The sequence below is a fragment of the Vulpes lagopus genome, chromosome 2 (assembly GCF_018345385.1).
Source record: "Vulpes lagopus strain Blue_001 chromosome 2, ASM1834538v1, whole genome shotgun sequence".
Taxonomy (NCBI): Eukaryota; Metazoa; Chordata; class Mammalia; order Carnivora; family Canidae; genus Vulpes; species Vulpes lagopus.
The window spans coordinates 91,942,382-91,968,879 of record NC_054825.1 but is presented as its reverse complement, the minus strand read 5'-3'; the positions used below and the strand labels follow the sequence as shown (position 1 = coordinate 91,968,879).

The 26,498-nt window shown below is 40.6% G+C and overlaps 1 protein-coding gene across 7 annotated transcripts in view; it reads right to left on the bottom strand.

The window, feature by feature from the left end:
• The window catches only part of AIG1 (androgen induced 1), a 241,938-nt gene that overhangs the window by 36,583 nt on the left and 178,857 nt on the right, over positions 1–26,498 (bottom strand). For 4 of the 7 annotated variants that reach the window (XM_041739531.1, XM_041739548.1, XM_041739520.1 and 1 more), the window contains one exon: positions 12,693–12,808. The exons of the other annotated variants lie outside the window; for them this stretch is intronic. In XM_041739531.1, the coding sequence (XP_041595465.1) occupies positions 12,693–12,808 (116 nt within the window). The remainder of the gene's footprint in view (positions 1–12,692; positions 12,809–26,498) is intronic. 7 annotated transcript variants of the gene reach the window in all.

The following is a 26,498-nucleotide window of genomic DNA, read 5'->3' as shown; positions in this document are numbered from 1 at the left end:
TTAAAATGTTATGATAATAATCACGCTAGTTCCTTGTCTTTGAAAATTACTAGGGAAATGGGTCTACTTAAATGTATATATAAAGTCAAAGTTTTGCATTATTATTTGCATTATCTTAGACTAAATTTCTCTTGCCATTTCTTTTATATTTCAATCAAAAGATCATTTTGGCTGATGTCTTTTCACTCTTGTGGTATAAACTCAAATCTCGTACTGGGGCAACTTGGTGGTACAGTTGGTTAGGCATCTGACTCTTGGTTTCTGTTACGGTTGTGATCTCAGGGGTTATGGGATTGAGCCCCTTTTCACTTAAGACTCTCTCTCCCTCTTTCTCTGCACCCTGCCCCCCACTGTGTATGCTCATTCAAGTGCGCTCTCTCTCCAAAAATAAATAAATAAATCTTAAAAAAGCCCTCAAATCTGGTACAAATATCTTCTCATCTGAATTGTTTATTTTCAATCAATGTTTATTTTGTGCCTCCTGGGAGACCAGCAATGCTAGGTGCTGTGGGAGACACAAATGTCTGCAGGCTGTGGAAACCCTCTGCTGAAGGTGAGACTGGGCAGAGCTGATGGTCACTGTGAAGATATTCACATAATCCCCTCCAGAGAATATGTTCTGAACCTGCCAAATGCCCCCATACTCTCAAAGACACAGAGAAGGCTCACTTCAGGGGAATGAAGAGGCTATAATTTGGCTAATAAACAGATCTTTCTTCTACTTAAAATGTTTTTGTTGTATGACCTGGGTCACTTCCCATATAGGATGTCACTCTGACAAGGAGTGCAGTCTGCGTGGTTCTTTCTACGAGTCTATCAGCTTCAGTTGGCAATTTCAGTGAATCAAGTAGGCAGGAGAAGAGACAAGCTGAAATTCAGTATTAGAGAAATGGGTGGTAGGAACATTGTAAACCACTTTATATGGTTACCATTGAGCTAAGTGTAAGGTAGGTGTGTGTGTATATGTATATATATATATATATATATAATTTAAATTTTCCCTACTTTATCTGCTTGCTTTTAAAACTCACACACTGTCACAATTTTTCTTATTAAGCAATCTATCTTAAGAATATTTTCTGACGTTTTGATTGACATGATGTCTAACGGAAATGTGTTTGTATTAACCCTTAGAAAACTGTAGACAGGGAAGCTCTCTTTATTTTCTTTAAGATCAATTCAACTGTTGATTTTTCTCTTGCTCTAGAAAGTGAAGGGGGGAGACCCGGGGGGCAGACTGAAAACAAATCAATCAAATAGCCACATAACTACAACTCCTTTTCAAAATGAACAGGGCACTACAGTGGTGTACCACAGAGAGGCTGAACCAAATCCTGAGAGTCAGAGAAGGCCTCCCTGAGAAAGAGATAGTTGAGCTGAGACCCAACTAATGATGAGGCTTTAGAATAAATAATTATGGAGGCATGACTGGGGGTAGGGTGGGTGGAGTATGAGGAAGGTGAGAGCTTTTAACTTGGAAGAAACTTAGATTGCTCTTGACCATTAGAGAGAAGGTCACTATGGTTGGAGCCGGCAAGCAAAGAGGACAGAGGAGGATGAGGAAGAGAGAGAGGTCAAAGGGGTCAAATAGTGCAGGTCCCCAAAGCCATGCAAAGGAACTTTTTGGACTTTATTCCTAGAAGCAATGGGAAGTCATCCATATTCTCTGAGCAAGGGAGTGATGTGGTCATGTGTGCTTTTAAAGGATCTCCTAAGGATATTGCAAGCTAGACAGGCATGGCAGTGAGGGAATGGCAGTTTGGGCAGTGGTTCAGGAGAGGGATAACAGAAGCTGGGGCCATGGTGTTAGTGGTGGAGAGGGAGCAAAGGGCAAAGATTCTTTAAGTACTTTGGAAGTATAGAAGCCAGAAATTGGTCAATGACTGTCTGTAAAAGTTTCTAGAAAGATGGGTTGTGGGGGTCTCATAGATTTCTGGCATGAACACATGGGTGTCTGGCAATGCCCAGGGAATACAATCTTGGGGTACAGTTGGGAAAGCAGGTAACTGCTTGAGCTTGGTGTGCAATTGCAAGCATGAGAGGCTTATGAATAGGTATCAGAAGAGAGCTCTGAGCTCTGAATCTGGGATGGAAGAAATCACACAACAGAGTTGATGGGTTTACTTAGGGACAGTAGATAGTAAAAGAAAAGGACCTCAGTTAAGAAGGTGAATCCCATGTTGAGTATTCTCTCCACAATAAAATTTAAAAGTAATAACTTAAAAAAAGGAAGAAGACCAATGCCTGGGCTCCAAAGTACTCCAGCAAAGGGGTTTGGGTAGAATGGGAAAAGCCTGCAGACGATGCTATGAGGGATCATTTTGAGAACGGGGAGGGAGATTGGGAGATTGTGACATCATCCAAGTCTGAGAAAAGAGTAGCTCAGGAAGTGGCATAGTTTAATATCAAAACTGTTATAATATCAATGGAGGAGAGGTCTACAAAGCATTCAATGACTTCAGCAAAATAGAAGTCACTGGTAATCCCAACAAATGTTTTGCTAAAGTAATGCAGCTTAACTCCCATTGGAGTGGGTTCATAATGATAACAGTACACACTCCATGCTTGGGCTTTACATCCACTGAAGATTAATATTACATTAATCATCACAACATCCCTATGAGGCAGAAGCTCTTATAACTGTTGGGGCCAGGCGGGAAGGGAAACTCCTCAAGATGGTGGATACCCCAAAATGGCTGAGGTTCCTGTCACCACCTCCACTTGGGACGTCAATGGACCAATGACCTGCTGACAGCTTGACGCAGACCCTTACACCTCCCCTTTGGACTTCCCCAACCGAACCTAATGCCCTTCAAACCCCAGAGGAGGAAGTCAACTTTGGTCGAATTGCAATCCTTCCTTTGCATAGTGAGGGTCACTCTGACTGGTTGGATTGCAATCATTCCTTTGCATGGTGAAAGTCACTCTGACTGGTCGGCTTGCAATCCTCCCTTTGCATATGAGCCGACCAATAGGAAACCGTTCTGCCTTACAACGTTATATAAACCCCCTACCACCTTGCCTTGGCGTGACTTCCCCGACTCACTCTCTTTCCCCCGCGAATCGTGGAACCTCGCCCGAGGGTGCCTGCAATAAAATCTGTTCTTGGACCCTCGCTTGCCTTGGTGGTCTCATTTCCATTTAGTTACTAAAAAACCTAACAATTACACCATGGAGCAACTAGCCCAAAGTCATATTGTAGAAGCAGAATCCATTCTCAGGCAATATGGCTCATGAGTCCATTCTCTTAGTGTCTATACTGCCCTGTCTCTTGGTGTGTAAACAGGACTAGAGGTAGTATAAACAACTCTTCAGAGAAGCTCGGCTGTGAGTAGGGAGACAGTGCAGTTGCTAGATGTAATGGGGCTGGTACCAGATGGGTAATTTGTGTTTAAGGTGGGATTAGGATGCTAATCCTAGTGTTCTAGTATTCAACAGGAAGGGCCTGTTGGTGGGACTGAAGTTCCAGGAGAACGGAATGATGTTGGATGAAGAGCTGGGGTGGGGGATGTCACCTGTTGGAAGGTATAGAAATTCTTCCCTATTGTTATAAGCAGAGAGTGGGTACAGTAAGAATGTTGGCAGGAAGAAATGGAAAAAGTTCCTGTTTAAAGTCTTTTAGAGTCTCTGGTGAAATACAAGGTCAGGTCATCTTCTGAGAGAGGAATAGGGAGTTTGAGCTGGAGGTGGAGGGGGTGCAGGCAGAGCTGTTAGAGGAAATGCAAAGTAAAATTGCCAAGTAACATCAAGGACACAAGGAGCATCAAACTGGTGATTCCAGAAGACCACAGGGAAAATAAATGGTTGTGTTGGTATGGATGTAGTGCTGGGAAGTGTGGGAAGGGTCACAGAAGATGATTTTGGGGGAAAGCATGGTTAACAGCATATGGGGAATTCTAATTCTTTCTGTGCTCCCAGCAAGTCTGAGAACCAGCTGTTGGGGGTAGGAGAAGACAAAACTCAGAATAATAAATACTGGGAACTGAGATGGATTATACACACAAGCCTTTTCTGTCCAGATGCAGATCTAAGAAACTGATTTAATCAACACCCAAGTGGGCACTCTGAGGAGCTGAGTACAAGCCATGCTCTCAGTTGGCAAGCCCTCCATTGTCCAGAAGATGAGAAAACAACAACTCATCTCAACAACATGTTTGTAAAAATAAGCAGATCAGAATAATGGGAAAGCAATGACATTCTTGGTTCTCAGGGGAAAAGCAGAGCTTGGGAAATAACTTAATGTTCGAAGCATAAGAAATTTTCAGAAAATTCGTTAGCATTCTTAATAGGTTGTGAGGGGACATGAAGCCCATGAAGCAAGACCAGAATCCATAAGAGCAGAGGATAAAATGAAAATAAAGGTTGTGCGGATGAGAGAGAGAAAGAAATGGGACTTTCCCACATACTCTTCAGACAGTCAGTATTTTTGTGGTGGAAGGAAGGAAAGACACGATCATTTCTGAGGGCCCCATATAATTGTGAGTCCTTACAACAAGTCTATGGTGCAAGCACTACTCCCATTTTAAAGGTGGTAAAAATAAGGTTAAGAGCTGCTCAAAGCAAGGAAAGAGGGGAACTGAACAGAAGATGATATGACTTTAAGGATATGGACCTTCACCTCCCAGAACAGGCACAACAGGTTAATGAGGGAAGAAACATGCAGAAAGGGGCTACTTTAAGTCTAAGTATTAGCATATAAACAGAACAACAACAATGGTTACCAAACTAAGAACCAATTATGTGGCAAGCATTTTACACCTTCCTTCCTTCCTTCCTTCCTTCCTTCCTCTTTCTTTCTTCTTTCCTTTCCCTTTTCCTTCCTTCCTTCCTCTTTCTTTCTTCTTTCCTTTCTCTTTTCCTTCCTTCCTTCCCTTCCTTCCTTCCTTCCTTCCTTCCTTCCTTCCTTCCTTCCTTCCTTCCTCTTTCCTTCCTTTCTTTTTAGAGAGAGAGTTCATGTGAGTGTGGAGGTGGGGAGAGGGGCAGAGAGACAGAGATAATCTTAAGACTCTTAAACAGGTGCCCCATTCAGCATGGAGCCCAATGGGGGGCTGGATTTCACAACCCTGATATTATGACCTGAGCCGAAATCAAGAGTCCGAAACTGAACTGCCAGAGGCATCCAGGCACCCCTACACCCATTTTTCTGATTCTCACAGTAATCCTAAGTATCATGACCCTCTTCTTTTTCAGGTGGGGAAACTGAGGCCAACAGAGATTAAGTGATTTGCCCAAGTGTGTAAGTACTCTAATACTGCTATAACACATTGCCGCAAACTTTGTGGCTGAAAACAATACACATTTATCTTACAGTTCTGTAGGTTAGAAGTCCAACACAGGTCTTACAGGGCTATAATCAAGATGTTGGCAGGGTTGCATTCTTTCTGGATTGTTTCCTTGACTTCTCTAGCGGCTCACATTTCCTGGCTCATGGTTCCCTTCCTCTGTCTTCAAAGCTGGCAGCGATGCTTTGGGTCCTTTTCTTGTAACATCCATCTGGCCCTTCTCTCACAGTCCTGCTCCCCTCTAACACAGCAGGGAAACCAAAGGATTGACTTGGGTCCACTTGGATAATGCAGGCTAGCCTTCCCACCCCAAGATCTTTAATGCAATCACATCTGCAAAGTCCTTTTTATCATGTAAAGTGACATATTCACAAGTTCTAGAGATTAGGATGGGGACATTTCTGGGACTATTATTCTGCCTACCATATCAAGTTAAAAAGGTATTAAAAGGCTGAGCCCAGAGTTTAACTTAGATTTGGTCAAACTTAGGTAGGAAATCCTACTGGCTCTGTCTATATCCAGAATCCTTCTAGTTCTCACATTGCCATTTCTACCACCTTCATCCCAGCCATGCCACTGCCTACTAGAAGGGATTACAGATATAGCCTCATAATTGTTCTCCTGCTCCATCCTTGCCCCTAGTCCATTCTCTACATAGTCACTGTAGTGGTCCTTTAAAAATGCCTCAGATTATGTCAGTTTTCTCTTGGAAACCTTCCAGTAACTCTTGATTTCAGTATGAGTTAAGGTCACTGTCCTTACATAGCCTATGAGGCGTACATAATCTTCCCTCCACTCCGGGAGGTCTCCAGGCACTCTCCCCTTGCTCCACTCTGACACATGGGCCTTCTGCCTGCATTGAGCACACTCGGATTATTGCCAGAGCCTTGAGTGGGAGGAGGTCTGCATTTTTGTTCTGCCTCCTTCTTCAGCATCTTGAAGTAGAATGGGAGGGCATAGCCTGCTTCTCGGATGTCTCCTTCCTAACTGGGGATGGGGAGGGGATATAGGAGGAGGGTGAACATTTCCTGACTTCATTGCCCATGGCCATACAAGTGGTTTCCCTTCTTCCTCTAGTAATACCTACTCTCCACTGATAACTGCTGTGAGGCTGATGTTCACATTCCTACTTTTGGATGTTGTACACATGTGTGAGGTTTGTAGGGGTCTCTGAGGGGCTTCTCCACTGCAGAGGTTCCCCATGTGGGATATAGACTGGCTCCTGCTCATGGCAGTACACTCCAATTTCCTGCTGTATGGAAACCCATGCCCAGGGGCTAGGCTTCTTGGGTGGGCCACCATTAAGACAGCCCGAGCTGAGCACTCTCCCTCAGTGTTAAACCAGATCCACAAGAAACTCACCCATCTTTGCCACATGAAATGATGTGGTCATAGACTGCTCTGTAGCTGCTCCTCCCTCCACCCTGCCATATGCCTTCAATGCTCTTTTCATTGCTCAGGCAGGAGGCAAAGAAAGGTTAACAAGTCTGCTTCCCAAGTTAGATTCCTATCTTATACCTGATATTTACCAGGGATTCTCTGGGAACCTCTTATAATCGGCTTTGGTGAATGTTGGGAGGCATTTCTTTCCCCAGCGGCTCCCCTAGACCTTAGCTCAAGACTCCAAAACCCCTCTCCTCCCTAGCCAGGCTAAAGAAGGAAGGTTGGGAAGATAGGCATGGCAAAAAGTGTGGATGGCTTTGGTGGTGTGTAAGGGAACAGAGTGCTTGGGCTGTCTTTTGTAAGCCCCAAGAAAGGCACCTCTCTTCAGAATTCGAGGTACATTCCATGTGACTCTTTCAACTTGGTCCCTATTCTCCACTGCCAGGAAGTCAGGAAAACTTTAATGCACTGTTACAGATGTAAAAGTCATCAGGATAGGCAGTTATGGTAGAGTGAAAGGTTCAAGTTGAACAGAGGAGAATGTCATCTGCTGGTCAGAAAACAACTACCTGTTGGCCAGTTTTGCTCAACTGGTGAAGAAGCATCCAATTAAGTAGGGGGACTACATGTGGTCTAAAATTTCACTTTTTTTTTTTAGTGAAGAGGATGTAAATTTTATTCTAAAAATTTTACTAGCTCATGGCTAAAAATTCTTTCCAAGACTCTTAAATTTGAGTACAATCTTATTTTTAAGAATTTTTTCCCCTCTATTTTATGAAACAACTTCTGTTTCTAGCACAAACTTGAGGAAATAAAGAAAAGTTTCAGTAAGAAAACAAAAATAATCTGCAATCGCATAGCCAAGGTAGAATCAAGTTTGGTGGAGACAGAACTCTGATTTAGGGTAGTTTAAGACTATATCATAAGAGAAAGATCCCACTTCATCTTGATTTTACTTTGTCTTATTTTCTGTTTTGAGAAGTTGCACAATGGACACATTTGGGGTAAGGAAATTTGGAATACAAAATTTATCAAAAATCATTAGGGCCCAGAGAAAACAGAAATCTCTCTTCTGATTTAAATAAGCTCAATGTAGTGACAAGAAATGTTTATCCATAAGAAGACACTCTTCCGATTCTCTTTCTCCCCTTTCCTAATGCCTCCTTGCTCCTGACTGTACCTCGCATTTAGTGTTAGCCTGAGTTATTATGCATGGGTCCTGAGGTCTCATGTGGGGTCTCCTGAATGAGAGCCACCAGGGGAGGGGAGAATGGACAGACAGACAGAGGCTGGAAAAATCCTTCTCAGGACAGAGGACACCCACTGCTGAAGCTTTGGGGATATACATTTTCTAGATCAGGGATGGTTTTCCTCTTTCTGCGTCTTTTAGATTGAAAAGCAAAGCAGCGAGCAACACCAGTACTACAGGGAGACAACGATGGGAGGTGTTGAGGGGCCACAGTCAGAGAACAGATTGGCCATCAGGAGGAGTCCTGCATAGGTAGAGTAGGGATAGCTTCTCTTACAGAATTTGTCAACCAGAGGCTGACAGCAGTCAACACTCCATGATCTTAAAGCTTTCTGTTTTACTCAGTCCCCCTTCAAGATTTCCTGATGGTCCTTTTAAAATTAAAAAGCCTCGGTGTCCATCGAAAGATGAATGGATAAAGAAGATGTGGTTTATGTATACAATGGAATATTACTCAGCAATTAGAAACGACAAATACCCACCATTTGCTTCAACGTGGATGGAACTGGAGGGTATTATGCTGAGTGAAATAAGTCAATCGGAGAAGGACAAACAGTGTATGTTCTCATTCATTTGGGGAATATGAATAATAGTGAAAGGGAATATAAAGGAAGGGAAAAGAAATGTTGGGAAATATCAGGAAGGGAGACAGAACATAAAGACTCCTAACTCGGGGAAACGAACTAGGGGTGGTGGAAGGGGAGGAGGGCGGGTGTTGGAGGGGAATGGGTGACGGGCACTGAGGTGGACACTTGACGGGATGAGCACTGGGTGTTTTTCTGTATGTTGGTAAATTAAACACCAATAAAAGTTAATTAAAAAAAAATAAAATAAAATAAAAATAAAAAAACAAAACAAAACAAAATTTCTACTCTAATTTTAAGAATTCATTATGTATTGGGGACCTCTATATGCAATATGTCTTAAAATATTTTAACCAGATTAAAAAAATAAAATAAAATAAAATAAAATTAAAAAGCAAACAAAAATGATATTTTCATATCCTTTAGGGCTATTTTGGGTTTTTAAAGTGAAGAGTGTAGGACTGGGTTAGAAAGAGTAAAAGTAAAAGTTAAAAGGCTTACAGCATTGTGACTAAAATTTTCAAACCTTTGATAAGAAAACACTATGTGCTCTATTTGTTGTCCTCAGAATAGTGAGTATAGAAATACTCATACTGGGATGTTTGGGTGGTTGAGCGTCTACCTTTGGTTCAGGGCATGATCCCGGAGTCCTGGGATCGAGTCCTTCATCGGGATCCCTGTGGGGAAGCCTGTTTCTCCCTCTGCCTGTGTCTCTGCCTCTCTCTCTGTGTCTCTCATGAATAAATACATTAAAAATCTAAAAAAAAAAAAAAAATCAAAACTAATATTAACACTACTACTACTACCAATAAAAGTAAATATGGAAATTTTTTACACTGTGTCAGGCATTGTTCTATGGGTTCTACATACAGTAACTGAATCCTCACAACTGCCCTCTAATGTCCTTGTCTCTATTTTAAATCTAAGTAAGTTAGGCCTCAGAAAGGTTAAATGAAGGGGTCAGAATTCTAACCCAGGAAGTGGCCTTAACTATTAGACATGCTGTTTCTGATGTTATTGTTTCAAAACAAAATAAAAACTAAACATACACTTCATCTCTTCACCCACAGAGGAACTCTTCACCCAAAAGAAAGCAGTGGAGAGCACACTGAATTATATAGACTGTGGCCACACACAGGGCTTGCATTCCAGATCTGGCAACAACAAGAACACTTGGCTTTTCCTTGAGCAAGTCATATACTCTCTAAGCTTTAGTATCTTTATTTGTAAATAGGCCAAATGCCTATCTCCCTAGCTTTGGGGAGCTAAATAACATAATATTTGAAAAACACTTGGCACAGAACTGAAAAGAATTCAAGTATATTACAATTCCTGATAATTACAGTTGCATTAGAAACCAAGAGGATTTAGGGATGCCTGGGTGGCTAAGCAGTTGAGCATCTGCCTTCTGCTCAGGGCATGATCCCAGGTCTGGGGATCAAGTCCTGCATCGGGTTCCCTGTGAGGAGCCTGCTTCTCCCTCTTCCTGTGTCTCTGCCTCTCTCTCGGTGTCTCTCATGAATAAATAAAATCTTAAAAAAAAAAAGAGAGAAAGAAAAGAAACCTCTGTGTTGTATCCTGCATAAGATAATACAGGTCCTCCCAGTTTTAGGGGGAAACTCCATAACTAGGGTACAGATAATGTGTGGCGGAATGATGACGGAGGGGAGGTATGCAGAAAAGGTGTTAAGAGCCCACCATAAGTGGATGGGGAAATGCTTGTGTCCCCAACCCTGGGTATGTGGAAGAAATATGGTGGGAGAGAAAGAGCCAGAAAAGGTGTCTTGGATGACTTCTGATGCTTGGCTTGGGAGGACTGAAATCGGTGTTGGGAAATGAAGCCACTCAAGGTGGCAACTCAATGGGCTCCAGTCTAGAGTGAAAGCTCCCATATGATGTCTCAACTTTGGCTATCCAAATCTAGGAGGAGAACAAGTTCAGATGAGGAGGAAGACATTTGGGAATGGACAGCAAGTGGGAATCAGAGCAAAGCATAGACAGTCTTGGGCAGTAGATGCAGAGGTACAGATTCAGCTCTACCATGCAGAGGACGGCAGGGGAGATCTATTTGTTTTATAATTAGCATGTGATAAGAGGAATGCTTTCTTCCATTTTGGCATGAGGTTCTGGAATATCCAGTTACAATCCTGGTACACTACCAAAAGATTTCATATCCTGATCCTTCTACTGTTGTATCAATGGTATAGTGGCTCTGAGACAGTCTGGTAGGAAGCAAGAGGTACTCTTTTCAATAACAATGAAAATTCTTGGATTTATATACTATGACATGATATGAGAGGCATTGTTTAGCTCTTGACATAGCTATGAAAACCTAGGGCAAAACACCAAAGGAAAAAGTCTACTTTGAAAGCTCTCTTAGAACATATCTAAGAGAATTTGCTGGTTAATTCAAATACATGTCCAAACAAGTTCTGGTTTACTTAGGGAGTACACAGAGCTGGCAAGCCTCACTTGGCATGAAGAGCATGAGTAATGATTCATTTTAATGAGAGATCTTGGGGGTCTATAATGAAGGCTATGTGGTATTTCCCATGTGTCTCTTTGGAACGTGGAGTGAGTGTACCCACAACGGAAGAAAAGCCATAGGAAAATATATAGTTCCCGAAACCTCTGGGGCTCTATAAGATTCAGATAATTTAATGGCATATAAATGAATTCACAGAAATACACCCAGAGATCTCAGAGTAAAAAGCCTCCTTTCCCACAGGTAAGCAAATATGAGCACAAAGTAATGAGACTATATTTTTGGGGGCAAAGAGGGAATTTGATTTTTAATGATTTTTGATTTTAAAATGAATGCATTCCTGGAATAATTCACAGCCTCCCTACATGACTTTTCTGAAAGATAAGAGTCATTTGAATATCAAATTTATATATATAAAGTACATATACTCACTTTTGAGACATAATCAGTTATGATTCACCTGTGAGCCCTGATCATTTGCATCTTTTCTATTACGGAAAATCAATACTTAACATTTTAGGTGGAAACAAAAAATCTAGAAGATGACGAGGAAAACAAATGTTCCCCAGGCCTCTCAAGCAGTCTTTGACTAGTCGATGAAATGACAGATAGAATGAACATTACTGCATGTTTGTTCTGGGCTCTTTCATCTGGATGTCCCCTTAGATCCAGCCACAAGGTATGACTTCCTAGAAACAAATTTCCTTTCTGGTCAGATCTGGGGCATTATGTGATCATTCCCGCAAAGTATGTGAAGTACCGTCCTGACCTTTATTTTGTATTTCTGGGCTGGCTAAAGCAAAAACGGTCCATGGAACCTGGGACTCCCAAAGACCTCTGGGATTTTGGGGGGATTAAATACCATTCTGGGATTTTGGAAGAACATGATTCGGTCCTTCAGGTTTAAAGGAAGGGATGGCGACCCAGACCTCAGGACAAGAGAGTCCCAAGAGTCAGAAATGCTGGCGGGAGGACCTCTTTTGTGTGTACTAATACATCAAAGAGGACTTGGAATTCTAAAGAGAAGTAAGAAATTCTCTGTCTTAAATAATTTTGAAATATTAAAACATGGTTAAGAACTGAAACTAATGTGAAGTAAACTCAACAGGCAACTGTGCTGTTATCAGATGAATGTGGCATCACCTACTTGGGACTTATTCATGCCCAAAAGACCAAGTGGAGATTTCTTGTGACTTATTTATTCCAATTAAAAAAAATAAAACACTTAAATCCCTGCTCTGTGTAATGACTAATTGTAAGATAGATTCCAAACTGATTCAGTAGAACGTCCATTTTCACTTGTTTCCTGTGAAGTTTAAGGTCACTCCTCTCAAGAGGCCATTTCTTCTGTCCTCATTTGCATTTGTTCATCAACAATAGCAACAACAAAAAAATTCCAAGCAAAAAGCCCTTAAGCAATAAAACTACTGTCCAAGAAAAACATTTAGTTTGAAAAAGAGTTGAAAAATGTAGCCTTGGAAGAACCATTGCTTACATGGGATTGTTCAACAAATTCCTGTTGTGTGAGGTTTGGCATATACTTTCTAAAAATATAAGCATCTGGGGAAATGAGACAAAGCCCAGGTCCTGGACCAAATGAGGCACGCAGTGTGAATCTGTTAGTGATTATATCCATAATGAAATATGTGCCCAAATTTAGCAGTGCAAAATCTAATACAATACGAAAGCCCAGCAGGCACTGTCCTTACCATAATATATAGCCAACAGAGAAGGTACATATGGCGGCGAGTCCGCTGCTCCTGCTGGGATACGCGTGGTGTGATGTCCTCATCTCGATTAATATAAAGGGCAAAACTGTTGTGTGCTGAAAAAGAACAGAGAGCAGGTGACACAGATTCTTATCATCGCCCCTCAACACTTGTTTTGTCTCCAGTAGGAGAATGGATAGTGCAAATTCCTAGCAAAAGGGCCATAGCAGAGAGTAGCTGTATATGGCTTGCCTGAGAGGTAGGATGGATAGGAAAACATGTGGTGCACTGATCGCTCTATGGATATTTTCCTTCTGTATCTGAATTTTTAAAATTTAATTGTATTTATGACTGTTACAGTAAATTTAAATAATATTGGAGGATGTATAGGAAAAAAACTGGAACATAAGAAAATAATAAAAATAACCACTGTTAATATTTTGGTAGATGTCTTTTCCCCCCTCCTTTTTGTATTATTTACACATAGTTAGGATCATACTGTGCATGGTTTTGTTTTGGGACTGTAGCATGAGAAATTTTTGGGGAGTGGGCAAAGGGAGAGGGAGAGAGAGAATCTTAATAGGCTCTGCATGTGAGGCCGACTAGGGGCTAGATCTCACAACCCTGAGATCATGACCTGCGCCAAAATCAAGAGTCATATTTTTTTTTTAAGATTGTATTTATTTATTTATGAGAGACACAGAAAGAGAGAGCCAGAGACATAGACAGAAGGAAGAGCAGGCTCCATGCAGGGAGCCTGATGTGGGACTCGATCCTGCGACTCCCAGATCATGCCCTGAGCTGAAGGCAGACCTTCAACCGCTGGGCCATCCAGGAGTCCCCAAGAGTCATATGCTTAACCAACTGAGCCACCCAGGCACCCCAACATGAGAATTTTTGATATGCCATTTTAGAAATTCTTCTAAGATATTAACCTTGACCATAGTTGCTTGAAATTCCATTTTATGGATATACTGGATATACCAAAATTTATTTGACCAATTCCTGTTTTTTGGACATTAAGTAGTAAATGATTTTGAATTTTTCATTTATGAAAAATGTCCTGATGAAAATCTTTTATAGAATTCTTTGTGTGAATGTTAAATGACTTTCTTATAGTTAAAGGCATAATGCTAAATTATGTGTGTATCAGCAGCAGGTTAGGAAATCATGCCAGATTAGCTTCCAGAAGGGATGTACTGGTTTGTACCAGCAGAGCATGGATTTAGATATGATGTTTGAAGACAGATTGCTAAGAGACTTGATGGGAGTTTCCAATTTGTTTTTTGGACCCAGGGGCCACTCTCATTTTCAGTTCAGTTGGCCAAGATGGGGATGAAACTTGATAAGAAGAAAGGAAAGTCAGCTCATCTTGGTGTGGAAATTCAATGGACAGATCTAAAGGACAAAGATCTTCTTAGGTGAAACTGGGTTAGGATATAGATTTACCTTCCAACATTGAAGTGTCTAAAGAGAGAGGATGGCATAACTGAGAACTGAACCACAAGTATGTCTGAGTTCTACTTAGTCCCTCCCTAATGGCCATGAAAGAATCTTTGCTCTGCTCTCACTGTATTGTTTGCATGTTCAAGGGAAATGCGGGAAATTGAATGTTATAATTTTCAAACTCTAATAAGTATCATGGTACCAAGTGGCAGGTGGGCCTGGGCAGGAAAAGACATGGTGGCAATATTAAGTGAACATCTTTGATGCAACATGTTTATAGTTATAGAAAAAAATGCAGGATTTTTAAAGAAATACTAAGATAGTGGAAATTCTTTGCTTTAAGTGTTCATTGCTTTAAATAACTATGCTGACTGCCAATATATTAGTAATTAGAGCATGGTATTCCTAGAATGTCAGGTGGGTGATTCCACAGTTGGGTAGCTTTATATTTCCTTATCCTTTGCTTCTCTATTGTGGTTTTAAAACAGTATAATTAGCTCTGAAGGGAACCATGAAAAATGTACATGTGTATTGACACAGAGACAGTATGTATTTTAAAAATCTATTTTATTGTTTTGTTTTGTTTTTTTTTCACTGTAATCTAGTCACCTCAGATACATTGGCCTGGAGTTTCACCAACGATTTGAGATGCCAACACTAGTTTTGCAACGGTGCATTCATGTATAAAATTCAAATGTATAGCTAATGATAAGGCCAACTCTTGTCAAATCTCACACAGGGGAAAAAAAAATCCTTGCAAATCAGACATTTACACTGAAGATAGTCCTGACTCTGATGGCCTGTGTGGGTTATGAAACAACAATGAGGGCAGCCCTGGTGGCTCAGCGGTTAAACACCGCCTTCAGCCCAGAGTGGGATCTTGGAGACCTGGAATCGAGTCCCACATCTTGGAGACACTCCCCGCATGGAGCCTGCTTCTCCCTCTGCCTGTGTCTCTGCCTCTCTCTCTCTATGTATCTCATGCATAAAAAAATAAAATCTTTAAAAAAAACCCACAACAATGATACATTTTTGACTTGTTAATGTTAAAAAGTGTTTACATTTCTACTTCTTTATCCATTGTTCCCAACTGAATAATCATCCACTTTTCTATAAAGTCATATAAATTCAAATAACTAATCCGAATAATCTTAGTTATTCAGTTATCATTATTTTACTTAGCCTACTAACTGATTATTAGATACCATAGCTGGAAGGGTTAGGATGTACTTTGATGATGCCAGACAGAAAATCTCTTTGAAAAATGAAGATCTTTCTAGATCACTTCATTAATGGCATCATCACCACTAAAAAGGAGCTACATGTTCTATCAATGACATAATCAATGACAAAAGATCTTTCTGAGGTTAGCTGTGCCTGTGGCAGTTGGGCAGTGGCAAACCTCAGGGTAACAATGTATCATTCATAGTTTTTAGGCATTAAAGAATATATATCTCCCTTTTTAAAAATGTGTAAGGCAAATGATGTTTACTGTTAAACAGTATATATTGATAAAAGTAAAAATAGTGTAAAATATTTATAGCAAATATAACATTGATCTGCAGGTAGCTAAGGTTTTATAAACTAAGAAAATGCCAAAAATCTATAAATGGTCCTGCTAAATCTGTATGTAATCTTTAGCAGCTCAATTATAACCTAAAATCTGTAGCAGTGAGAGGAATAATTATTTTAGAATTACAGGTACAAGAAATCCACTTCTAATCTACTCCTGGGCAATACTCTGCTTGAATGACTTAAGATCCCGGAAGGAAATATTGAAGTTCATTCAAGATCACCTGTAGCACAAGAACAGTAGTCCTAAGTTTTGTTCACTGTGATATTTGTAGAAAAGAGCCTGGCACATAGGAGGTGTTCAATAAATATTTGTGGAGATAATTTAATCTTCAAAACAACATCTTTTTGTTTTAAATTTTTATTTTATTTTATTTATGATAGGCACACAGTGAGAGAGAGAGAGAGAGGCAGAGACACAGGCAGAGGGAGAAGCAGGCTCCATGCACCGGGAGCCCGATGTGGGACTCGATCCCGGGTCTCCCGGATCACGCCCTGGGCCAAAGACAGGCGCTAAACCGCTGCACCACCCAGGGATCCCCTCAAAACAACATCTTAAATAGGAATTATTAACTCCATTTTGCAGATGAGGTAGCAGACTCAGAAAAAATAATTATCTTACTCAAGATTACAGAGCTCGTACGTCTAAAGGTAGGGTTCAAGACGAGTTGTGTCCAAATGCTAGGATCTTTTTTCTACATTAGAATTATATTTTTAAAAGATATAGTCAGATAATCTTTGACTCAATAAACCTGTGGGAGTGCATGATTGAAGATCACTTACATTGTCACTCAAGTGACCAGAATTATTTTTTGCTTGAGCCTCAAAATAGAGATCTTCACTGTAAAAAAAAAAAAAAAAAAAGTATTTTGCTAAATGTTTTCTTTCCTGTGGCACATAAGCATTCTGAATAATAATAAGCAATAAAATCAGCTGGCATAAAAGCCAGGACTTTTCAGGGGTGCGGTGATAAAGATGGCTGGAGGCGGCTCTTCTCACTTCTGGCTCAGAGGAGGTCATGGTGCGGCTTTCTTGGTCATCCTGTATTCTGAGTTGATCTGGCAAGTGCCTTTGACATGTCGCCTGAACTCCACTCCAACAAGATCAGAGTCACTGACCTGAAGTGATGAGCTGGGAAGTCAGTGCCATGTCTGCCCTAGCCCCAAAGACTGGACCCTGTGTCTGTCTCCCAAAAAGGATGGTGATGACATTGACTAGAAGGGTCTGAAAATGACAGTAATTCTGACCATTTGGAATAGACAGGCTCAGACAGAGTGGTACCTTCTGCCTCTGCCCTATCATCAGAGGAGCCAGGAAGCAGTCAGAGACAGAGAGAGGCAAAAAATCATCAAGCACAGTGGAAGTCTCACTTTCGATGAGATTGTCAACATTGCCTGACAAATGTGGTAGCAGTCTTTATAGCTCGAGAGCTCCCTGGATCCACTGAAGAGAACCTGGGAACGTCCCAGTTAGTGGGCTGCAATGTTGATGGCCACCATCCTCATGATATCGTACATTATATCAACAGTGGTACAGTGGAATGCCCAGCTATTTAAGAACCTCAACAGAAAATATTTCAATAAAGGATCATCTGACAACTAAAAAACAAAACAAAACGAAAACAAAAACAAAACAAACAAAAGCATGCTCAGGAATGATCTGTTTCTTTCTTTCTTTTTCTTTTTTTAAGATTTTATTTATTTATTCATGAGAGACAGAGAGAGAGAGAGAGACAGAGAGGCAGAGACGCAGGCAGAGGGAGAAGCAGGCTCCATGCAGGGAGCCCGATGTAGGACTCGATTCCGGGTCTCCAGGATCACACCCTGGGCTGAAGGTGGCGCAAAACCTCTGAGCCACCCGGGCTGCCCGAATGATCTGTTTCTATTTTCTCAAACACAAATACCTTTTATTATTATTATTAATTTTTTAAAAAGATTTTATTTATTTATTTATTTATTTATTTATTTATTTATTTATTTAAGAGAGAGAGAGAGAGAGAGAGAGAGAAAGTGCATGTACAAGCAGTGGGGAGGGGGGCAGAGGGAGAAGCAAACTCTTCACTGAGCAGGAAGCCTGACATGAGACTCGATCCCAGAACCCTTATCCCAGGACCCTGAGATCAGCCCCTGAGCCTAAGGGGAATGCTTAACCAACTGAGCCACTCAGGCACTCCCACAAATACCTTTTAAAGTTTTCTCAGGTGTAGATACACTTTGGATGATCAAAGAAAGAGACAGTCTGGTTGCTAGAGGAGACTCTTAAGAATTGTATTGGACTGTTTTCTACAGTGCATTGTCAATAGAACAGTTGCCTGAAGCTGAGGTACTGAGGTTCTACTGTTTAAGTGCTAAGTAAGATGAAAGGTTGACAGCCCAAGGAATAAACCTTTGATCTGATCTATAAATTAGAAAGCACTGATCTAAAATATAAGTATCCTATCTCAAGCTCAAGTTTCCAGTGCTGATAATTTTTTAAAAAATATTTTATTTATTTATTCAAGAGAGGCACACAGAGAGAAGCAGAGACATAGGCAGAGGGAGAAGCAGGCTCCCTGTAGGAGCCTGATGTGGGGACTCGATCCCAGGACCCCAGGATCATGCCCTGAGCCAAAGGAAGATGCTCAACCACTGAGTCACTAAGGTGTCCCATATTATAATGAGACTGTGCTCAGAAAATTGCATCCAAAAAGGAAAGCCCAAATCTATCTTGGGTTTTGACATCCTTTGTGTTTTTTTCTTAATGAGGTTCAGGTGGGTCTCCTTTATGGAGCAGGGACTATCATCAGGAACTGACCAGCATCCCAGGGCAAAGGTCAGCCTGCAGAGAGGATCCACCAGGTGTCACTTCTGCACACAGATGCTCAGCCTTGAGCAGACAGCTAGAGTCAAGGAGGGACCCAGGGAATTATGGAATTCCATGGAATTTTGGAATTCCATAATTCCAAATTATGGAATAAGGAAAAGGCTTTTGGAGGAGAGGGTCCAAGGAAGAATGCCATGTAATTAAGTGGAAAGATCAGGGAACTGACATTTGGATGTAGTTCTGAGTGTATCCTACCATACTATAAGACTTTTCAGGTTCTCAAACATTTGTGTTTGAGAACCTGAAAAGTCTGAGCTTCACAAATGTTTGAGAACCTGAAAAGTCTTATATATATATATATATATATATATATATATATATATATATAATTTTTTTTTGTAAAATTAGGCGGTTGCATTAAACTAGTATACCTCAAACTTCAATCATGATGAACTAGTATTTTAAGCTTTGCTATATCACATACTGGGGCTCACTCTGGCATTAGGCATGGTAGACATGGTATCCAGGCCCACGAAAATGTTTTAATTTTTTTTCCAATAGGAAGAAAAAAATGAACTTTTAGAGTTGAAGATTACATTCATCTTCATAATAATGCAGACATAAAATGTTACATATATAATATATATCCATATATTCACAATATACAATACATAGAATATATAATAAATAGTTATATAGATAAATATATATTGAAATGAATGTGTGTATATATATATATATGTACATATACATAAATATCAGAAAAGACTCAGAAATGCAAAGTGCCTAGGGCTTACAAAAGTCAAAAGTCATAATGAGGTCTGTCAAATGCTACCTGATTTTTTAAAAATTTCTTATGCAATTCATATTAAAAGAATAAATGTATTTAAAGGGAAACTTCTGAAACCTATAAACTCATAAATTTATGATCACTTGCTATAAATAGAAGATAATCATAAAAACAAATACAGTGAAAACTCATTGATCTTAATAAATGTTCCCTAGATATGTTGGCCTTGTTGATGGCTCTGATTCTGAGGCCTGTTCTTCATGTGTTCAGTAGGGAAATTAGTAAGCATTAGAGGGGCATTAAAGACACACTAGCATGAAATAGAGACTCCCCTAAACGGAATCAGAAGGATTGAAAGATAATTGAGACGGAATTACCTTTTCACTATGTGATTCAATATTGCTTAATGCCAGGTCCCTGTGCCACATAAATTATCGTATCCATCATCAGAGCTACCCTGTCAATGCACTGGAACAGATTATTTGTAAGTTGTAGCTCTACCTATTAACTGCTAAATTATTTGACTTATGAACAGATGTTCTTTTGCCAGAAAAATGGAGAGAAGATGAGTAGGAAGTTGAGGTATTGATGGAGGAATTCAGAGTATTTAACAGGATTAAAGAAATGGATTTACAATGCACAAGGAGGATCTGGATGCACTCCTGGAAAGACATTTTGATTATCTGTGATGGTTATCAGTAGCCTACAAACTATAGGGATGTCTTAGAATAAACTTTGCTGTGGGATAAATAGAAGGATAAAACTATGCTGTGTGATGGCTTGAATTCATGAATTAATTAGGGAGCTGCTCAATATTATTCTAGAGCTCTAGAATCTAGAGTTGCCATCTGAGTGTACAATACAAAAAATAATAAACAAGATCTGAAGAGTATGTTCAGTGGTCACTTCTCAGGTCTTTCTCCTTCTTTCCAAAATATTTTTTAATAGCAGAATACTGCTCCCATACCATGTGAACCCGAGGCAAAAATAATTTCTTCCTTGGAGGCAAAACTTGCTTCTGAATGTGAGGTACAGCAGACCAGCCCCTGCTCAGTTGGATGATAAGAGACCAGGCGACCCCATGTCCACCTACGTGCGTCTGTGGGATACAGGCAGACCTCTGGGCAAGTTCTCAAGGTAATGTGTACATCAAATCACCAGGTGAGCTTCTTCAAAATTAGATTGCTCGGCCTTGCTTCCAGGGGATCTGGGGTGCTGGATGTGGAGTAGAATTCACGGTGGTCCTCACGTAGGCAGACCACAGTTCTCGCCTTCATGTTTGTTAGGATATCAAGGGTTTCTTATATCCCTGTGACCACTTTAAACCATAAATAAAAAAGTTGAAGGATGGTTGTGTGAGTGTACACATGTGTCACCACGCACCTGCATTCTTGGGGCAAGCCAGGCTACAGGCAAAGCTTCCTGGCAGGATGGGATGACAGACAGTCCCTAAGATGTCCTAACAATTTACAGATTATCATAAATCAAAATATTATGGAAAATTGCTCTAGGATATAGGAAGTGACAAATTCCATATTGTAACTTGAATATTTTGTTGGCTTCCTCCCCTCACCTGTAGAATAAAAATGGATATAAAAGAGAGAAATCTTACTCTGTAATAAAGCAAGAAGGAATTTCCAAGTTTGAAGGTAAAGTCCACTGTATTAGCAAAATGTGATCTAAAATGTAAGAAAAGGGGACATCAGAAATGACTGGCAAAAATCACAGAATGCTGACTTCTCCTAACTTTGCAAAGCTTCTGGGATCTCCACACAAGTCAAATATTTGATGAATCCAGGGAGAAGCAGGGCCAGGTGGGGACAGGCACAGAACTGGGTGGATCTTCCCTTGGGGCAACTGCAAATCCAGAGTCAGTGTATGTGGGGAGGCGCCCATGACATCTCAGGCACCATGGATGCTAAACTCATGTGGGCTCTAAGACACAGAAATTTTTAACTTGGAAAACCTGTCCATGTTTTATACTGCCACCAGAAACTGTCTTTATTAATTTGACTAATTGGTCAACTCAAAATTTGTCATCCTCCCTGTCTTCAGTAGAGATATTTTAGTGCTTCACATGATGGAACTGCTTGTCTTAACCAGTGGAGTTTCCAGATCTCCACAAGTTAGATAGAGCCTTCCCTAGTCATGAGCCTCCTGTTCCGGATGGCTGAGGCACTGCTTTGAGTGTGGCTAGGGCTCAGTATGTACAATTTGCATGATAATGTACAATAGTGACACAGAATCTCTCCAGAAACTGCCAGAGCTTTTTTTGATTGTGCTGTGGTGTTGGATAGCTGTTCCGCTGGCTTACATGGGCATCTCAGGAGCAGGTTAGAAATGTGACTGAAGGTCAGAAACTTAGATTCAGATGGAATCAATATTTATCGAGTGCCAGTATGTTCCAGGCACTTCCAAAACCTTTCATGAGCTCAGTATCAAATGTGGGACTCACCCAGTCCTAACATTATCCCCAACAACCATGAGGATATGGTTTTAATAATTAGGCCAAATAAACAAAAGAGTGCCACACATTAAACCAAGATAGGCACATATCTTTGCAACTAAGAGCATAGAAGTGTATCATAGAAATTATGGTGGGATAGTGGCATCATCTTACTGGCTATTATTTTTGCATTTCAAAATAATTTTAATATGACTTGAGGCCAGTTAATATCTCTTGCTGAATCTCCCTAAGGAAGGTACCCACAAGGTGCTAAAGGCCTGTGGCACAGTTAGGGAGCTCCTGGATGGAGCCAGCAGCCAGTGAGCCCCCATAAGGAAATCTTTTTGGGAATGTGATGCCAGAGATGACCACGCTGTACCTCAAATTGAAAAGGCAACTTTAAAGTGACCTATATTCACTTCTTCCATGAACACTGCATGGTGAGTGATTGCAGTTCTCACAGAACAGCACCTCTAACTGCTGTCCTCAAACGATTACAATATGGTAAGACCCTCACAGGTGTGCAGACCTGTGATGGTACGATGGCCCTGGTGACCTGCTCTGCTCGGGTAGGCCACTGAAAAACATGTGGCAGGTGACATTTGAACTGGGCCTTTAAGTGGGACTCACGCTTCAAGGAAGAAGTTCATTCACAGAGCTGAGAAGTGGTGTGTGAAGGCAAGGCACACATCACTGAGAGATCTGTCACCAGTGTAGGATGTGAAGGAGAATGAAGAATTCATTTGGGACAGGTCAGATAGGCATAACCCTAATCATGGAGGGCTTTATATGGACTTGGTCTGTAGGAAGCACTGATGCCTCCAGAGGCTTTTAAACTCCTTCCATGGAGTCTGGTGGGAGAAACATAGTTGGATACTAACAGTACAAAAAGCAAGCTGAAGGCAAAGTGGAGTGGAGGGTGGATTGGTGAGAGGAGAGATTTCTCTACCAACCCGCTCCCCTCTCCTTCTCTCCTACTTGCTTTTTCTCACAGAATGGATTCCATTCTCTCTCTGACTTAGTTTTAGGGCTGTTTCCTCAGTCTGATTTCTCCTCTAATTCTCTGTAGCCTCCCCCTTGATGGGTCCCCCTTCTCCTCTTTTCTCTCTCACTTTAGTAGGTACCATAATGCTGAAGACAACAGAGGGGAAAGAACAAAAAAGAAAAGCAGTTTCTTTAATTTTGCTAAATACACATTTGACACATAAACCCATAACATGATTTCTTTCATCTCTCTGTGTTTTGTGTTGCTTCCATCCTTATCAATTTATGTGCATAAATACTGAATAGGCAGTAGCAGGAAGAGCTTCCATTTACTGAGCTCCTAGTATATACTCAGTTTTATGCTAGACAGTGTCCCCCAGTGTCGTGTTTAGTTCTCACAGCAACTCTGAAGCAATAGCTATTTTCATCCTCATTTTATAAACGAGGAAATGGAGGAACAGAAGGATGAACTTGTCAGAGGCCATACAGATCTACTAAATGGTGCAGCCAGCATTGGACCTCAGATCTACCTGACTCCCAAACCCGTGCTTTTACTGAGTGACACACAGTGCTTCCCATGCTTGTTTGGTTGTTCATTCATTCAATAACCTTACTATGTGCCACCTGTGAGTCCAGGTACTTAAAATAAATCTCAGAACAGAGCAAAGATTCTTAACCCCCATAATATTACTGTTCTTGGGGATGCATTTCAATTAGGCTCATAGAGATGTCCACCAACAGATGACTGGATAAAGAAGATGTGGCATATATACAATGGAATATTACTTAACCATCAGAAAGGATGGAATCTTACCACTGGCAATGATGTGGATGGAACTGGAGGGTATTAAGCTAGGGAAAATAACTCAATCAGAGAAAGACAATTATATGGTTTCACTTATATGTGGCATTTAAGAAAGAAAACCAGAGGATCATATAGGAGAAAAGCGGGAAAAAAAACAATAAGATGAAGTCAGAGAGGGAGACAAAGCATAAGAGACTCTTAACTGAGGAAACAAACTGATGGTTGCTGGAGGGGAGGGAGATGGGAGGATGGGATAACTGGGTGACAGGCATTAAGAAGGGCATGTGATGTAATGAGCACTGGGTATTAAATGCAACTGATGAATCACTGAGCTCTACATCTAAAACTAATGATAACACTATATGTTAATTAATTGAATTTAAATAAGATAATATTAAAAAGTTAGGCTCATACAGATTTGAAGTCTCTCACCTCCGAAAAGGCCCCATTCATTAGGGTTGCATGAGGATTATGTGAAATCCTATAGTAAAAGTGGCTTGCGTGCTATATGCAAAAAATAATTGAAGTTACTTTGTGAGGTCTTTCACTTAAGACATGATTGCCAAATAATACTAACATTCACTGCATGCCAGGAACTGTAGTAAGTACTCTACATGGATTAAAACTCATTTACATCTCGCGACGATCCTTTGAGGCATATGTTATTACCAATTCTATTTTACAAAAATCGAGGCACAGAGACATTAGGAAACCTGCTCAAGGTTGCCAACTGGAAGGTGGTGGATTTAGGCTTAGATTTGGGCCATTTGGTTCTGGAGCCACTCTTTAAGCCATGATGCTACAATGCCTCTGGAGCACCTAGGAAGACCCAAGAATAGGGGAATAGCTAGAAGAACTGGTATCAGAGAAAGGTGCCTGTTGGTTTTATGGGTATGCCTGAGAGAAGGAACCTGCCTCCTTTCAAACACCCATTCACCTTGGGAAGTTTTCAGGGGCTGAGGGATGAATGGCTCTACATTCAAGTATACAAGGTAGACCATCAGACCAGACTTTTTGCGCATGCTGGGGGGCAAATCCCATGTATATTGAGGGCTTCAGCTAGCCAGAGGGGCAGGGATGAGAAAAACCCCAATCCACTGATACAGAAAGGTCCTCTCTTTCTGAGGTGCTATTCATGCTATTATGTTTGTCTTGTCTTTGGCCAACTCTCCTTAAAAGTGTTCTGAAGTTTTGAAAAGCATTTTAGAGGGTGGGTTGAGGGGTGGTGGAGGGGAGAGCCATGGGAGATACGGTACAGGGAGAAGGCCAGGGAAGAGGAAACGTAATGGGGTGTTTCTGTAGTCAGTAAAACATAAAGCCTTCTAAAGGATCATGATGCACTGACAAGTTTAGGGAGCAAGTATAGAAAATAAAGCCCACTGTTAGGAGCACTCTGAAATTAAAAAGGAAACTTCAAAAATAAGAAACCAGGATTTTAATGTTATTTGCATGCTTCTCAAAAATTATTTTGAGCTCAACAGAATCCACTTATCCATATATATCAGCACCCTCCACTGTAAGGGTATTTCTCTAAAAACACAGTTCTGACCATTTGGTTCCCTTCTATAAAACCTCCTTATGATCTCAAAACAAAGTCCAAGTGTCTTAGCATTGCCCTCAAAGGCTTGTACTTTTGGATTTAACCTATTTTTCTGGAATAATCTCAGACCATCTGTACTAGCAACTGTCACTGTTTCCCCCAAAAGCCTCATGAGTTCATGCTTTTGCTGGTGTTCTTCTCTCTGACTATAACCCCCTGATGTTTAGGACCTTCTCTGTAGCATATACTTAAGACAGGGTCATTTTCTGCTCACCAAAGAATCCTCCCTCACAGTTCTCTGCACCTCCACAGTTAGGTGGGGCCATTGTGACTAGTTCTGCTCAGTGGCTTATTATTGAAGAAATGATGTGGACACTTGTAGGCCAATGCATTTCCAAGCTGGGGTGAATATATAATATATTAATACACCACAGAATTCTATGGTAAACAAGATGGAAGGAAACCCCAAGGCAGTGTGAACAGTTCTTTAGGAAGAAGGAAAAGACCTTACTGGCCATTGTATGCTCAGCTTCCTGTACTGCATAGGAAACTTAACAGGGTCTCAGTAAACTTGAGTTCAAGGACCATGATAATATGACTTTCTCTTAAGTAAACTCTATTTTTCCACTTGTTTTATTATTTAAAAACTCAGCAATTTAAGGAATAAAAAATAAGTTCCCAGATGTATTATATAAGTAAATTAAAAAAATTCATCTTGAAAGCACAAAAACTATAATTTTCTATTACAGAAGAAGGGGGCTGCCTTGCCCTACCTAAACCATATTCATATGAGACTAAGTCACCAAACTAAAACTGCATATTCACAAAATACATACAGCTATTAATTTGTTGAAGTGAGAAACAGTAACGTATTTCCACTGACCTTTATAATTTCATCACACTCTTTCTCAGAGTGTATGAGATTTCAGTGATCCTAAAAAGAATCTTCTTCACTAAGTCTCCAAACACAGTGATTCCAAGTGGTTTTAATTTACCCTTGTTTATGATAAAATAAATGTTATTCTGATTGATTGGCAAATGTCTACCAGCAGCAGTAAGAGCAATTATGTTTGACATGAAGACATTATAAAATCTATAACCCAAACCTTTAAAGCCCGATTTGAAATGTCAAATTTGACTTATGAGAAACAGTTATAATCCTGCTTCATGCAAAACGCATTAGGTTAATGCTGGAGCAAAGTACTGTTGCCAAGCATGCGCTGGCATAATTAATCAGGGATATTTCAGAAACGAATCGTCTCCAAGAGGTTATTGATTTACTGTCACGACACATTTTCCTTATGGCAGCGATGGCGCTGCGGAGCTGGGATGCGCTGGCATGCAAGTTTCAGGGACTAAGCCTTGATCTGTCCTGCTGGATGCCTGCCATCCTGCACTGACATCTGCAAACACTCACATTT